The sequence below is a fragment of the Saccostrea cucullata genome, unplaced genomic scaffold (assembly GCF_032062105.1).
Source record: "Saccostrea cucullata isolate Sc308-1 unplaced genomic scaffold, CSIRO_AGI_Scuc_v1 ctg12469, whole genome shotgun sequence".
Lineage (NCBI taxonomy): Eukaryota > Metazoa > Mollusca > Bivalvia > Ostreida > Ostreidae > Saccostrea > Saccostrea cuccullata.
The window spans coordinates 1,714-18,956 of record NW_026921477.1 but is presented as its reverse complement, the minus strand read 5'-3'; the positions used below and the strand labels follow the sequence as shown (position 1 = coordinate 18,956).

Below are 17,243 nucleotides of genomic sequence, written 5' to 3'. Positions count from 1 at the left end.
TGTTCATAGCAGGTTGTAAGATATGTTGAAAGAAGATGGGTCCTCAAATAAAGAGAAGAGCATCCATGGAGTTGGTCGAAAGTGGTTTACCCATGGACAGGATTGGCACAGAACTCCAGGGAGAACTACCAACGAATGAGGATGGCAACGTATACATAATTGGTGGTATCGGATTATTTTACGAAATGGATCGACTCTTTCCCTTCCCCTAACCCTGAAGCTAAGACAATGGCAAAAATTATTGTTGAAGAAGTAATTGCAAGGTACGGTGTGCCTCATTTATAACTTGTCTGACACTTAACAAAAAATATTTTTAGAACTTGAATTAAAAAAATTAAGTGGTTATTGATTATCATTGATCAGATAGAAATTTGTAAAAATTAATTAAGAAAAATATATGCTTCATAGTTTTAATAGAATTTTTAAAATGTGTTATAACAATTTTATTGAATTCTTTATAATGTAAAAAAAAAGAAGAAGATTATTATACAAGTATATGTATGTTAAGAGGGCATAAAACTGGGATACCTGGCAGTTCCAGAAGTGGGATCAGATTAATAAATTTCGACTGTTATTTATATCGAAACCATAAGTAGGCTATTTGCTTTGCCTTATTTGTCAACGTCTTCTCATCTAACGGCTCAAACATTATTACGCATTACATTACATATTAGGGCTACAATTCACTTTTTTGTAACCTTTTCTAAAGTTAATTTTTTTGTAATTAAAAGAAAATTGAAGCCCGGTGGATAATATAACATTATTCCTCATTTATCACTTACAGTAATTGTTTTTTTCTTATTAAGTAATACAATGTTAAGTGATGGGTAATGAGACGATACTAAATTTGGTTTCAAATATGTAAAATCAGTATACTGTTACGAACAAATTGTGAAAAACGTTCTTAAGCAGACTTTACTTAAAATTTTGACAATATCCTGTTCTAATAGATTAAAATAATAAAATTTAATTGATCTCAAATTTATAATAATCTATTATTCCTTACAACTTTGTGCCGTGTGCATATCAGAACAAGGTAGTATAAATTCCACGATTTGACATCATAAAGCGCCGATTCGATATAAAGCATTGAGACTGTATGAGAAGATCCTGGTGTCCATGAGAAAGGAAGTTCTAATTTTCTATCAATGACACGCCAGAAAACACCATGAGTAAGTAAATCGCTTTTTTCACATTAATATTAAAAGAAAAAAAATGTTTAATTGCTGTATGTACACTTTCTAAAACGAGGTAAATTATTGACAAACAAGTTGATGAAACAAGAAAATCAGCATTTTCGTAAGTTCTTTGGTCGATTCAATGACCTTGTCGGCATATACAATTTATCATTGCCTGACGTTTTTCATACTAATTTTTAGTTTATTATTAAGTTATTTCACTCGTGAAATTTGTTTAATCAAGGATATTTTGGATAAGTACCCGTATAGTATGACTCAAAATCGCAGAGAAAATAGGGGGTCAGTGTGCGTCTTACTGAGATACTGAACAACTAAGTTGACCTTTTTGCACTTCAATTTAACTCTGGTTAATTACTTTAACATTATAATATTTTATCAGATGGCATGGCAATAAATATAATCTTATTTTACCTAAAATGGTTTGAATAATATATATCATTGAACTAATCTTGCAAATTAATGCGCGTAGATTATTGTGTGACCTTTTTGCACAAAAAATAACATATACAATGTACTTAGTATATGGGTAATAAAAATTTACATAGACAATAAAATATTTTTTTGTATCAAACCTTTTACGACTGAAGTGCTGATCAGTCACAAATATCGAGTAGTTTAAAATAATGAAAGAAAAAAGTTGGGGTCAATGATGTTAATTTTGAAATAATTGTCAAAACGTGTGATTTTCATTCGTGCAAATTTTATCCTGACTACTTTTACATATCTTCATTTCTCGGCAAAGTTTGTTAAGGGAAGGTGTAAAATTTGTTCTAAAATATAAATTGAGATCTATATTAAATATTCCTAGCATATCATTACGGAAAATATTCTCCGAATAAAAGTATGTGAGACGAAAGTTCCATGATATTAAAGAAGATGGGCGGATAAGGCGGGCAGAATGCCTATAGCGTAAGATATTAAAAAATAACATTTGATATGTAAATTGAGTATTTAAATTTACATCTCATTATTGAAATTCATGAAATTATGAGGGAAAAAACTTTTTATGAGAGAAAATAAATTTCTATAAAAAATTTCATTAATAAAAATATTCCATGTTATTCGTGGGATTCGAACCCCAGCAAAAAAATAGCGATGTGTCAGACTGCTTTGAGACTAACGCGCTAACCACTATGCTACATGGCTGATGTAATGGCATATAAATCATGTTTGTGATATGACCCTTGACTTAAGGTTCATTGATACTCTGATAAGAGAGATAACTCTACAGATAAGAAAGATAACTATCTGCAGGCATTTTGTCATGAAATTCAGTGAATTGTCATGCCAGAGTTTACAAATCTCTATCATAAGGACCATTTTATAGTATACAGTTATGGTATGGGTACGAGGGAAATAGCAAATTTATGGTTCCCCGAGGGAAATAGTTTCCTGCCGAACCATAACATAAATTTGCTATTTCTCGAGTTCACATTCCATAACTGTTTTATTATACCGAAACAATCATAGGCGATTTAATTATTTTTTTTACCAGATATTCCGACATTTTAAAAAAAAAACACTGTAGAGGCATAATTACAAATGCATGCGGTTAAACAGATTGTGTGATAAGTAGGGCCTAATGCATCGTGTCCTAAAACAATTAAATTATTTTTAAAAGTATTTTCACAGACATTTCGAAGAATAAACGCTATCTTCATTCTGCTAGAATTCAAGTATGATTTTGACATCGCATGTCGAAATTTTTTGACGTCAAAGTTAAATTGCTAATAACATGACGTCACAGGCTCTAGATTCCTAGCTTGAACGCTCCACCCACTGAACACTTTGATTGGTCAAAATTACTAATAAATATTCACGAGGGAGTATTCCCAGGGAGTAGCTCTGATTTTCCAGGGAGTAGTCTTCAGTTGAGGGAAATTGTCTCTTCTCGGGGAAATAGACAGTTTTATATAGTGTAATTACAGTAGAGGTATAATGATTAACTTAAGCAAACCTACCCCATCGTTCAGAGGTTGATTTCTAGTTCTATTGATAGTATATTTATTAATTATTTTTAATAGTTTACCTAAAACATTTATACTCAGTTCATTTAAACGGAGTAAATTGAAAAAAAAATCTATCTCTAATCGTGTAAGTCTTTTAATTGTACAGAAATTACAGCCGCAGAATTGTTTATAAACATTTAAATAATATTTTATTTCATTAAAAAAGAATTTCAAAAGCGATAATGGAACGACAACTCTTGTTCATGGATGCATTTTATTTTACATGCACAGAAAACAATTTGATATTCTGATTTAAAAAGCATCGCTTCAGTATGTTTTCTAAAGGGAATTAGATAGGTATGAGAGTAAATATTATTTTTATATATACCTCATATTTCTAATTTAATTGTGAGATTAAAAATAAATTGATCTTTCTAATGACCATGTCAAATTTTCTTCACATCATGATTTAAATTGACATATTATTCATTTCTGAAAAAGTAAGCAACGCTTCATACCTCAAACTATTTTCTATTTGAATTTAATGTTATAGTTGTTGCTGAAAATCAATGTTTGGAATTTAAAAAAAAAAGTCGTGAAATGTGGAGCAGAGGGATATTGTCCCTTAATGGACTTGAAGTATTTCTCGGAAAGATGCGAATATTTTGTCATAAAAGTGTATTTTTTAGATATAGTGGGTCTTCCCTCCATTTTTTTGTAAACCAAAAAATATGTATTTTATCGCAAACTTTTAGGATTATCTTTCAAAAAACATGAGGGAAGACCCACTCACATTGAAAAATTTTTGTTAAAGTATGAAAAAAATGATCGTTTTTGTTCTTTTAAGTCTTTGTATGCTTTTTTATAGTCAAATATTTTCAGTTTTTGATCGATTTTTTGTAAATTACAGAGATCTTACATTAAGTATACTTTAATACTAGATGAGAGATGACATAAATTTGAATATAATTGAGATTCAATTTTTTCACTTCTTATCTGTCGCGCTATAGGCATTCTGCCCGCCTTATACGCCCATCTTCTTTGATAAATGTGCAGATTTGCAGTTTTCTGCTAAATATCCTTCCACCACAAGAAATAGTCCTTCAAAAATCTTGCTTCTTTTTGGATTTTTGAGCAGTTTTTTCATTGAATGTTGAATAGTATACATTGTTGAATTTAAATATGTTATAAAGATTGATTTATAATAAATATTTAATTCCATGATTATTACAGTAATAAATATCTATAAATCTATCCCATATTATATTTGCAGGTAAATTTTCTGCTGTTGTATTCAGGTTGGTGATTGTCCCATTATGTTTTTTGGCATCTTGAACAAGGTCAGAATATTTCACTGAAGAATGGAAAAATATACTGAAGGAATATTCCTATGTTTGTGGCATTGAAAATATTTGTGATAAAAATCTTTTTTCCAATGCTACATTAGAAAAATATACAAAAAACAACATTTTAATGACTTGTCCAAAGTGTAGCTGTGATGATTCATGCTCAAACACTGGAGACTGCTGTTTGGACATTGCATTCAACACGTGCGTGCAAACTTCGCACGGCTCAGAGTGGCTCGATGAAATGTACCATATGAAACATTACTGTCACCCAGGCGCAGAGGAGGAGCTAATTAGTAAATGCCAAATTACAAATTCATATGAAAATATGCTTAAGAGAAATCCAGTTACTTCAAAATCAACCAATATTACTTATAGTAATATTTACTGTGCCAGATGTAACAATGATTTTAATGTTTTACCTTGGTTCATTGATATTAAATGTGTAACCAAACTGGAAGATTTCCCCTCTAAGGATGAATTATGGAAATTTATTCTAGACGAGCATATTTCATTTCATTATTTTCCTTCAGACAAAATTAAGTCTAAGTTGGAGGTTCCCAAAAGGTGCGATGCTAATCTTGTCAATCGGTGTAATGTCACAGGTGTGTCACGTAATTATACTGCTAAGTTTCATTTCAATGTTGAAAAAGCCTGCAGCACATTATATCAGCCGAATGGAGATTTTCAGAATCCGTTTTACCTATTGTGTAACATTCGAGATGAGACCTTTCCCCCACCTATATCTGTGTGCAACGCAACGGGAAGGATGGACAATTCTGATGACAAATTACTGAATGCATGTCTAAATGAAACTGTGGATTTGTTGCGTTATCCATATAAAAACAAGCACTGTGAAGAATGTAATTTCGTGAAAACAAATGGTGAAGACGTTCAGATGGCTGTCGCTGAAATATCAGTTCATATCTACAACAGACCGGTCCAAAAATCCTCGAAATCACCACACCAGGTTTATTTATCAGAAATAACAATAAGTACAAATGATTTCACAGAAAATCCCACAATAAGCAAATTTCTATCGACAATTAAATTTGGAAAATTTCAGACTACTCATATTCCACTTAATCAGAAAGAATTCGGCTGGATTAAGCAGGAGAGATGGTGTGGTAACGCAAAAGCGTATTTCTTTCCTGATAACAGAACTCTGAGTCAAATCATAAGTGAACCTCCTTGTTCATGTATTTCTAGCTGTAGTAAAGAAGCCAGTTGTTGTAAAGCCGAGGGAAGCATATTGAAAGGAATCAAGAAGTGGGGATGTGTGCCAACCTCTCTGCCACAATTCTTAAATTCCGTAGATTCTCATCCAGCTTCGTTTTTTATGATTAGTAAATGTCATAACAAATACAAGAATGTTATCATAAGGAATCTTTGTGAATCAGATGAATATGATAATGTGCTGAGTTTTGTTCCAGTGACATATATTCAAACACTTGAAACCTACAAGAATTATTTTTGCTTCCTTTGTTTTGATTTATTTAACACAGGCAGTGATACAGAACAGATGCAGACGATTCCGTGGAAAATTAACCTTGAATGTCCAAACATCTTCAACTTTAAACACGAAGTCAAGTTTGAGTCTATGATACAGGAGGCCATGTCAAGAAACTGTTCTATAAACGTCCATCCAAATCCACGATTTTCACCACCAAATTGCGCATTTCCAGGAACAGAAAATTTGTACTGTTCACTTTGTGAACGACCTAGTAAAGCTGGTGAAAACTGTTCGCTTTACAGTCCTACGGACCCTGATTTCCGTTCAATTTTCTCGATATTAGAAGACGATCATAAATTCAGACGAAAACAACCAAAGAAGCCAGTGTTCAACCAATGAAATATTTGATAGCTACAAGGTAAGGTTCTTATTCCTATCTATAAATAGGTTATATAAAATCGTTGCTGGACACAGTTTATTTTTATTTCCTAATTCCCCTTTACTGTAAAGCAAATTTTAATATCATATGAAATATTTTTCTAGTTTAAACGTTTTTGGTGGCTTTATTTTATCTTTAAAGGTGTCGTTATCATCTTTTCAGGGAAGTTGTCGCAGTCTCCTTTGTTCCCGTGGACAACAGCTTGTGAATGGAGATTGTACCTATTTTTTCTCATCATTCACTCCCAGAATGATATACAATGTTGCGTTTACTGCCAGTTATAAAAGTAAAGTGGGTCAAAAGAACATGGACATTGATATATTAATAAACTCCATAACTTCCTTTTTCACTGATCAAATGCTCACTGATACTAATTTGATTCTTACGATCTTAGAGTACCATTTTCGCTTCAACAGGCAATGTCAAAAGATAGTTACGTTTTCTGAATCACATCCAATAATATTAATTATTATACTTCTGTTAGTCTTTTATAGTTCAGGCATATCAAAGCTATACCCGGGGTATAGTTTTTGCTATCCACCCTCGGAAAGTTTTCATGCAATTTTTGCCTCCAATTTTGATTTCCAGCGATAAATTTATTGACTGATGATATCATAATGATTTCAATAGCATTGTGACGTCATCGGGATTTCAGATTATTCTTGCAGTATTATCTTACTCCCACAAAATTCTAACCATAGAAATTATATTATACATCAGTATAATAAAACGCTTATCCACTGGTTGTGAGTGGGATAGCTCTTTTATCAAACCCTTGACAGGGATTATTCCCCTCAGGCAAGCCCTCAGGGAATAGTTTCCTGTCACGGGTTTGATAAAAGAGCGATCCCACTCACAACCAGTGGATAAGTGTATACTGTTTTCATGAAATTATACATTCGAACCCAGCCCTTCAAAGTAACAGAACAAGTAGATCAAAAGCTCATTGAATACCGACTGTACGAAGCTAGTTTAAAACAGGAACAATTGGGAACGTCTCTTTCGAATTTTATGACGACGTAAAAGGGTGGTTTTTGCCTAACTTAGAGAGTGTTTCTCCATTGCATTCATACTGCAATAGGCGCTTTCAGTCACCAACTAAAATTGGCGAGGTAACTAGTCGTGACATTACAAAGCTTCTATTTTGTCCACAGGTATCACTTTCAACAATGGAATTCTCTTTTTCTCAAATGATGAGCTTCAAATTTTTGTACCAATTTTGAATAGAACAGTCTATCACAACCAGTTCTCTATAGCTGAGGACAGTGCAGTCCGAATTTGTGCCAGTGATTACATGTCGTATAATTCTCTCCCACTTTAAATTTGCTTCAAATTTTAACAATCATTGCAACAAGTATTTCTCTTGTCTCGCTCGTTATAACCTTTACTATGTATTGCATTCTCAAAAATCTGCGTTCAATACCTGGTCAAAATTTGATGTGTTTTGTATTTTCACTCTTTTTTGCACAGTTATTTACCCTTAGTAAGAGGCCCTTCACTTTTGATGACGTGGCCTGTACAACTGTTGGTATTTTAACGTATTACTTTTGGCTATCGACATTTACTTGTGCCACCTCTTGTTGTATTCACATGTTCCGAGTGTTTGCTTGTGATGCAAAGTTTAACAATACAAATCCCTTCAATCGTACCATCCTTGCTTACATCTTCTTCTCATACTTGACTCCTCTGGTATTCATCTCTGTCACGATTGGATTTCAGGTGAGTTTTTCTGCTTCGCACTTGACTGGATTTGGAGGTAATGCATGTTTCATAGACGGTGGGAGAAACAAATTATTCATTTTTTTCATTCCAATTTCAGTCTTCTGCTTTGTTAACTTCATATTGTTCTCCGTAACTTTTTCTAAAATTCAGAGATCTCCTGAAATTGAAAATGGTCCCTCTCGAAATTATCTTTCCATTTATCCGAAGCTGTTCCTCCTCACAGGGATAACAGGGGTCTTTCAGATAATTGATGTACTTTTTGAAATATCCCCATTTTCTTACTTAGTATCTATTCTTAATGGGTTACAGGGGCTTTATGTCATGGTTTCATTTGTATTTAATGAAAGGGTCAAGCGAATGGTTCAAGAAATGGTTGCATCCGATAAATTTAGAAATAGCAAGTCAAATGTGAAGACCTCGTGTGGCACTGGTGAAACACCCGTGGAAACACCAGGTTTGGAGTCTTAGCTTTTTTTCTAACAATTATATGCATGAATATCCATGCATAAATTTAATAATTGTAAACTAATTGTCAGTGTTATAACTATTTTCATTTACTTTGTATCGTACAGAATTTAACTGTTAATCTGTTATGTCGTTGTGTGATAATATATTTCATATTTGTAATAGTTCTGTGGCTACCTGGGATCATGATAGACCCAATACTTTACAGAAAAAATGAAGTTATAAATTACTACTTAGGCTATATAATGATGCATACTCTGATAAAACTACCTAAAGATGCTGTCATTCAAAAATATAGATTCTATGTCAATATCAGTGCAAGACAACTAAATGATCCCTTAATAAAATCATGTTATCAAGAAATAAAATGTGAACAGAAAAAATACTCAAAAGTTCAGTTACACAATGCAAATTTTAAATAGCAAGCAAGGTCTCTCACCACAGAGGTATGATCAATTGTCATAATGGAGTAAGCATCCCTTGTGGAAATAACAAAAAAAGTATTCTAGCTCATTCTTTTCTTGTATTATTCTATGCATGGTGTTTAATTAATTAGTGCAGTGAAGTTTGCAAATTCCAAGTTTCTTTTAATTCACATATTTCAGTTTAAAATATAAAATTCATATCTGTCATATTAAATAATTAATATAGCACCACATTCAAACTTTGCTTTTTTGTTTTTTGTTTAATAATTGTATCCATGACATATCACAGAGTATTTATACGAGGGCTGTTCAATAAGTAATGTCCTAAATCCTCGGAAAGAATGATTTAGTCTGAATGATTTCAGCTAAACACTCTCTTTTAATAAAAAAAAAAAAACACGTCCGTAACATTTTTTATCAAATTTCTGATTGTTTTTAGAACACTTTTTTGAGCATGGCCCTTCCTATACTGGAATATGGCAGATCCTATAATTTCCTGGACTTGTTTCTTCTTTCAGAAAGAAGTTTTTTTCAACTTTGGAAAATGAAACAACTGATCAAGGGTTGAACGATCTGGCGGATATTATTAGTGTGACAAAACATTAACTTTCTGTTAATCCCCAAAACTCCTTTACTCTTCATGGCGTGTGGGTTGGACGCTGTCACGACCAAATTTAATGTAGTGGATTCCTAATTCTGGTTCCTTCCCCTCATAAACCTTTAGAATTTTTGCAAAAATTTTACTTTCTAGACTCCTCCTAAAATTGAACCACCTCCCCGAATTAGAATATGAACAACAAGACTACTAATACTTAAGAAAATGGCATATAAAACTGTTTTAGTGCTCTTGCAATTTTTTGCTGTTTTTTGTTAAGTGCATCTTATTGTAAATCTTTTTTATGGTTTAAAAATGGATTTAAGTTTCATTATCTGTTAAATTTCAGACAAACGTGGAGAACTACAATTTATGATTTAAAAAAAAATAATATATTAGATATTTTTATACGCTGTATTTTTCACCCATTTTTCAAAACATAGGGTGACCATTGAGTACTAAGCTTTTTTACTGTTAAGTGTTTCTTTAAAACAGTGTAAACTACCCCCAAAATGATGCATATCAATTTTGCTAGGTGTCTTAGAGTCAATCAAACATCATCAGTGATAATTTGTTGAATTTTGGCCAAAAGTACATTGGTTGTTGTAAGTCTTTGTCACCAAGGACGGTACCCATTTTTGATCCCCATTATCGATTTTGTTCATTGAAATCCTCCTGCTCATTTGTCTACAAACAAACATCGGTTGCTGTAAATTTAACATACATGTATTTCAATGAATATTTCTTTGGTTTTTAACAAGTTTTACAACAGCTTCAATGAAGAGTTTAAAATTGACTATAGTTTACTTATTCTTTACTAATCATTTATAACGCAGTGTTTCGAATAGCCCTTGTTTCCCGGCTTCTCATAATGAAACTATGTGATGAAAAGTGGTCACACAAACTGTAATCAATTCATTAAAGATTCTACCATGAGAGAAAGTTAAGATTAATGTCATATATGTCACAGCCTAGTCTAGGTATTGAAGTTGTAGTAATTAACAAAAACACGGCTGCTGGGTTCGATATTATTTAATATATTATACGTAATCAGAAAAAGGGTGATCTGCAGTATAATAAAACATGTATTTAATATTTCTCACCTCACACACACTTTTACACGGATTTATTTAATCTTAGGAATTTAGATAATTTAGAAATTCACTTCAGTTAAATAAAATGATCAAATAGATAATGAATAATTATAGACAAAGAAATAATTTAACAATTATTTCTTACCGTAATCCTAGACTGAATTTGTCACAACATCATAAGATAAGTTGTGTTGGGGAGAGAGAGCGTCCTCTCTCCCCAAAGTCTAAGGTTGGAGTGCTCAAGAAGTTAGTATTGGCGCGAATGCGCAGGAGATAGAGAAAAACCAGTTTAACCACTCACACACTCGGATACTCTCACTGACCTCTCACCCGTATAAATGAGTGAATGAATGAGGCAGTGAATGAACGTAGTAAATTCCGTAGTGACGACGGAATTCACTTGTAACTATAAAATTATGATGCCTTATAATAAGATATGAAAATGATATGAATGATAATTAGTAATTATATTAATTAATTAATTATAATTCACCCTGTGACATATATGATTTCTATGTTGTATGTGATAGAGCTCAGGGCATTATTTATTGAACAATCCTCGTATTTGCAGCAGAATATTTACATCCACTGAATATTTTCTCCTTCATTTCTTTAGAAAATCCATTGCGTTAATCACTGCATGAACTACAGTAGGCATGTCGCCTGTACAGATTTCTTGATCAGTGGCTGTTCCATCAATGGAACGTATGAAGACGTTCGCATCATTAATACAATAATTAATCTTTTTAATCCTACTTTAAACGATTATTTAAACAGATATAGATATAAACAATAAAATGTCTTTCTTTGTTTGTTATTACTGGAATTAACGGTCGCAGCTATTGCAGAAAAAAATTACGTAACCCGCGTAAGCGGGTTATGTATTTTTTCTGCAACAGCTGCTTCCTTTAATTCCAGTAATAACAAACAAAGAAAGCATTTTATTGTTTAATTAAAAACATTAATATGTATTTTTAATTATGTTTTTTGATTGTTTATAAAATATTTTAGTAAAAACATTTGGTATTTTGCGTTCAACCTGGAAGAGAAGGAGGTTGAGGATTACCTAGCTATGGCTGTATATTGTAGGATATAAAAATAAATAGCATCCTGTATAAGTTTTACAATAGTTTGATTTTAATATTTCAAAGAAAATTTTGTTATTTTCTTCTGGCAATTATTGAAAATAATTAAGGCTTAGCATTTTTCTTAACTTTATTTGCCATATTCAACATGCAAACTCATTATATCACCGTTCTTTAATCAGATTGGTATTTATTTTTCAGTACTTGTGTCTTTGTATTCAAATGTTGATACTGGTTTATGCGTGTCAAGTGAAAAGTTTTTATATACATCACCATTTTAATACAAGGGAGCATCAAAAGATAGCCAAGAGCACTATGAAGTGTTCACTACTTAAAATGTTGGAAATATTTCTCTCTCCTCTTATTTGATGCTGAAAATTACATATTGAGCATGTTCTTTGCTATATTTAAAATAAACTTTTTAAAAAAAAAAACTTACACAAGTATTGTATAAATTTTTTGCTTACTTAATGAACAGTCAAATTTCTTTGACTTGAACTCGATCGGACCATGAAAATATTTTTAAAACCTATATCCATTGTATTTAAGATATTGGTGTTCGAGATACCGAAGTTCAGTTGTACCTTGTATATTATGTAAATTGATATACAATTAAACCTTGTTATCTCAAATTCAATGAAACATAGGAAAATCAAAATTTCAGAAATTGAAAGGTTCGAAGAATTAAGTATCGAGACTAAGATAAAATAAGAAACATGTGCAGAGAATCGTTGAAATATCCAACACAATGCAATGCTTAATGTTAAAAAAAAAATATAGCTTTAATACTTGACTTTCTCAATAGCTGAAGCTAAATCGCCGCTTAATAAAAGAATTATATAATTAAGGGAGAGTGAATTTACAACACAACGTCTTTACATCGGATCTGCCGTGGCACATATTTTTATTAATTAATTGATGCATGCTTGTATGTGCAGGGGAATATGTTTAAACGTGCTTACAGGTTATTTATAACATGTTTAAATACCTTAATTTCAACATTCTTTACCAGAAGATCGATTTAGTAGTAGGTATTTTTAAATGCGAGTCGGAACTTCCCTTCGTGGAAATTTTCATCTACTTTTGGTTTAAATTTCCATCAACTTTGCCTACCAAGAGGAAGACTGACAAGGTAAATTGGAAGTATTTGTTATACGATCATATGTTTGTTGTTTTCTTTTTAAATTTTGATAACGAAAGTACATTTTTAAAATGTTAAATTAACATACACGTATCATATTTCTTTTTTATCTAGAAATAACGAGAGTCAAAAAAGTCAGAAATAAACAGATTTTGTGATATAAAGTTTTAAACGTATTTCTTTTTACCTCTTATTTATCTGAAATGTCTGTTGAATAACACATTATTAGCTGCTAAAACTAAATAATATCAGTAACTACATTGTAGCATATGAAAGTTTTGGAGATCGAATATAGAAGGAAGGAATGCAATTTGTCAAATAGTTTGTTTATTTCAAAATTTTTCTAGTGGAATAATAAAATGGCGCGAAGGATAACCAGATCAGCATCGTCCGGAAATCTGCTAGAAGCAGACGACGGAACCTCGAAAGCGCCACCTCTTGACGAGGATGATGACCTGAAGAGTAGTTTTCTCCCTGGCTTACTAGGGAGAAGGAAGTGAGTATTCAAATATGTGATAAGGTGTGATAACATAACCTTGTATTTTTTAGATTTTCTATCTCATCTTTATGCTCTGTTGTAAAATATTCGAACCCTTCTCCCCTCCTACCGCACCCCCTCTGAAAAAAAGAACGCTTGAAATATTTTACTTGAATTTCTGAAATTCAAGTAAAATATGAAATAAATTTGTTTAGAGGAAAACATTTGTGAAATAGAATGCCCTTAACACCAAGAATTAAATGATTATGAAGGATCATATGAAAAAAAAAAAGTGTACATTGTTACGTTTGTGAATTTTCAGATGAGCGGATATCTCGTTTATATTACAGGAAAAGACTTCCATCTGAAAAGCCAAAGGATTGCCAAGCAAGGATTGGGTGTGTAAAGGTCACTTTGAAAAAAGGGTTAGTTTACGAAGAGGAAGTTGACGCAATTGTCAACAGTACTTCACAAACATTAACACTGGACGCAGGAAATGCCTCGCGAGCAATGTTACAAAAAGCTGGACGCTCTATTCAACAGGAATGCACGCGAAAATATCCGGACGGAATCAAGTTTGGAGAACTGGCAGAAACTGGAGGCGGAGAGTTGTACTGTGGATATATATTCCATGGATGTCTGAAGTACTGGAGAGCAGAAGAAAGCAACTCAGTGGAACAAGTAGGTGTATACCTTAAAATACCAGAATATGGAATCTTAAAATGTCCTTTGCATCAAACGATAAAGATTGCTTTTTCTCCAGACTCTTACAGATCTTGTAACCAAGTGTCTTGAGAGGGGAGATCAATTGCAGATTAATTCGATCGCCATTCCTGCACTGGGCACAGGTTTTCTACAGTTTCCTGCTAAAGTCGTTGTTTGTCGTCTGCTTCAATGTGTAAAAGACTTTGAAATGAGACATAAATCAACGACTGTTAACGATATACGCTTCGTTATATTCCCTAAGGATACCAAAACGTTTGAAGACTTCGAAAATGAATTCAATCGTTATTCGTATACTATATACCAAAAGCCAACTTCGCAAGGTAATTGTTTTGCACAAGATTCCACCTTATCTAAAATCTTGAATGTTCATATCTTTGTTTAAATGTTTTTTTTTTTTCATCGTAAGAAAAGGAAAATCTCGATTTTTATGTAAAAATCTTCACAGGAGTTTTACCTTCCAAACCAAAAGATATTGAATGTACTCTTGATAATCTGACGGTGAAGCTTGTCTCTGGATGTCTAGTGGAACAAAAGGTATTTTATTTCAATTTATTTTAGATGACTAAAAATACCTCCTTTTGTTTGTTTTACTCCGAATAAGATGATTGGCCTTGTTCTCTATTTTCTAGGTTGATGTCATTGTTGAGGCCCTACCTCCATATGGAAAGCCTGGGTCCACCAGATCGTCTAAAGCCATCGTTAAGGCTGGTGGTTCCGGTATAGAAAGGGAATTCACCAAAGCGTTCCCGGTGGGGATAGACGTAGGTGATGTCGAATCCATCGGAGGTCATAATATTCAAAACATTAAAAAGGTGTACTTCGGGGCCCTGCCAAGGTATACTGTTAAGGAAGGGGATCAAAACCAGCAGGTAAGGCACTGTTTGGATTCCTTCATTTTGACTCTGCTCTTTTCATTTAACTTTCAGTCAGTTCCTCCTCTTTTCTGAATCCCTAAATAGCCTGGGTGTGACAATCTTCAATATTGAATATTATAAAACCTTTCTCATATTTACAGGCACTGGTATTAATGGTTCAACTTTCTTTGATGAAGCTACAAGAAGATGGTTATAAAACCATTGCAGTTCCAACACTTGGTGTTGGAGACTTTAAATTTCCTCCGAGGATATCGGCAATGAAAATCTTTTCTTCTATCAAAGAATACAACACAGCCAACAGGGACTCAAAAATAGATATAGTTTATGTAGTAGTAGACGTAAGAGATTCAGAGTTTCTAAATATATGGAAGGTATGTTGACAAAACCTGTAGGATTTTAGACTTAAAATTTTTAAGGATTTATCTTTTTCTTACGTTCTATTGCACCGCATATTTAATTGTTACGTATGGAATAACGATACAGTAGTATTCTAGAAACATGATTTATTAAATATCACCCATTTCTGTTTTACAGGAATTTGGCAGAGAAATAATAAAGATAGCACCTCCGAAGATGAAAAATAAGGCTCCAATAATAATAGAACCAAAACCCAAACCTCCACCTGTTCGGGGGTCACGTGACTGGTTCTCCATGATGTACGAGGAGGAGCTTTGTGTTCCGTCCTACTGGACTGATTTTAAAGGGGGAGAAAAGATCAAGGTCTGTAAACGACGGAACAGACGACATCCGTACAGCCTTGTCAACGTCGACCAGAATACAAAGGATCTGGTCGTTAACATCGTAGAAAAGACTTGGGAATCTCACAATGTAGGAAAAGGTGCCGATGCAAAGGGATTGGATATGCTTTTCTATAACAATATTCGAATTACTAAAGTAGAACGTGTGGAGAATCTAGATTTATATGAGAGTTATGTTCAGGAAAGACAAAGGTTTTTTGACAAAGCAAGAGCCAGAGGCGGTCCATTTCCTTTAGGAACTCTTCCAAAATCATCCGGCGAAATCAAAACTACCTCTATTCTGAAGTCAAACAAAACCAGCACTTCTTTTCTTTCAGACATTTATCCAGAAATTAATGAACATTACGTTTTTCACGGGACATTAGCAGAAACTTTAGATTCTGTTCTGACACAAGGATTAGATTGTAGAATGTCTAGAGGCACCGCTATGTTTGGACAGGGGGCATACGGTGCCGAGAGTTCAACAAAAGCTGATCAATACGTAGGTATGTACGTGTAACCCATTACGTTTCTTTCTTCTCTATCGTTCGTCTTATTCTCATTCCACATCCTGAATATGATTATTTTCTTATTTTACCTTTTCTGCGTGTATTTTATTTATCTTTTGTGGTATGCTACTTCTCTTATTTACATAATGAACATTGTTTGAAACACCACTCTTTAATTAAGAAGTTTGGTATTCTTATGCAGACAAGAAAGAAAACAGAAAGAAAATTCCTCATCAGATGCTGCTAGTTCGGATGTGTTTGGGAGACGTATGTCTGTATGATTTCCCTGTAGCTCACAGACGAGCGCCGTGTAAAAAGTGTAGAAAGGACAACTGCACTACACACAAACCTGAAAGACTTCTATGATTCTGTTGTTGGGGATGGGAAGTGGTTATTCCGGGAATTCATTGTGTATGACAAGCGTCAGACATACCCTGAATATCTCATCACCTACGAACGTGTATAAAACTTCACCATACTCTTTTTTCAATCCTGAATGTGTTGACAAGAAATTGAAAATTACAACTGAGTCTGTTCATTTGAATGAAGCAAAATTTATTTAAAAATCTACATAAAAATAAATTACTCGAAATGAAAAAAAAAACTACAGAGTATTCTGCTTTTCATATTTGGGTTTTTATATGACTAAGGATGAGGCCATCTTTAAAAATGGTTTGCCCTCTCCCGACAGACTGGCTAAAAGTGACCCAACTAAAAACTTTGTTCAAACCTTCAAGAACACGATATTTTTTCTGCTTAAGCCAACAGATTCCCCCCTACCTACCGACACAATTTTGGTGAGTTGGGAGCGAGCATTCAAACGCTTTTTATAGATGGCCTGACGAAGGCCAAATAAGAAATAAACCACCTGAGAGAAACATGAGACAGACCCTGTGGTGTCTATATGTCAAGCTGACTTGCATATATCTAACTGACATAATATGTCATATTATGAATGGGAGTATCTATTGCAGTGGAGGCCATCTTTAAAAAAATGTTTGCCTG

The 17,243-nt window shown here is 33.1% G+C and overlaps 1 protein-coding gene across 1 annotated transcript; it reads left to right on the top strand.

Annotated features, from left to right (window-relative positions):
• The first annotated feature begins 13,221 nt into the window (after positions 1-13,221).
• On the top strand, positions 13,222-16,819 carry LOC134260085 (protein mono-ADP-ribosyltransferase PARP14-like). Its single transcript, XM_062742665.1, has 8 exons — positions 13,222-13,409; positions 13,742-14,072; positions 14,155-14,437; positions 14,563-14,651; positions 14,747-14,986; positions 15,133-15,363; positions 15,527-16,235; positions 16,441-16,819. Exons 1-8 carry the CDS (start codon positions 13,273-13,275, stop codon positions 16,602-16,604), a joined length of 2,184 nt encoding a protein of 727 aa, XP_062598649.1. The 5' UTR covers positions 13,222-13,272; the 3' UTR covers positions 16,605-16,819.
• The last annotated feature ends 424 nt before the right edge of the window (positions 16,820-17,243 follow it).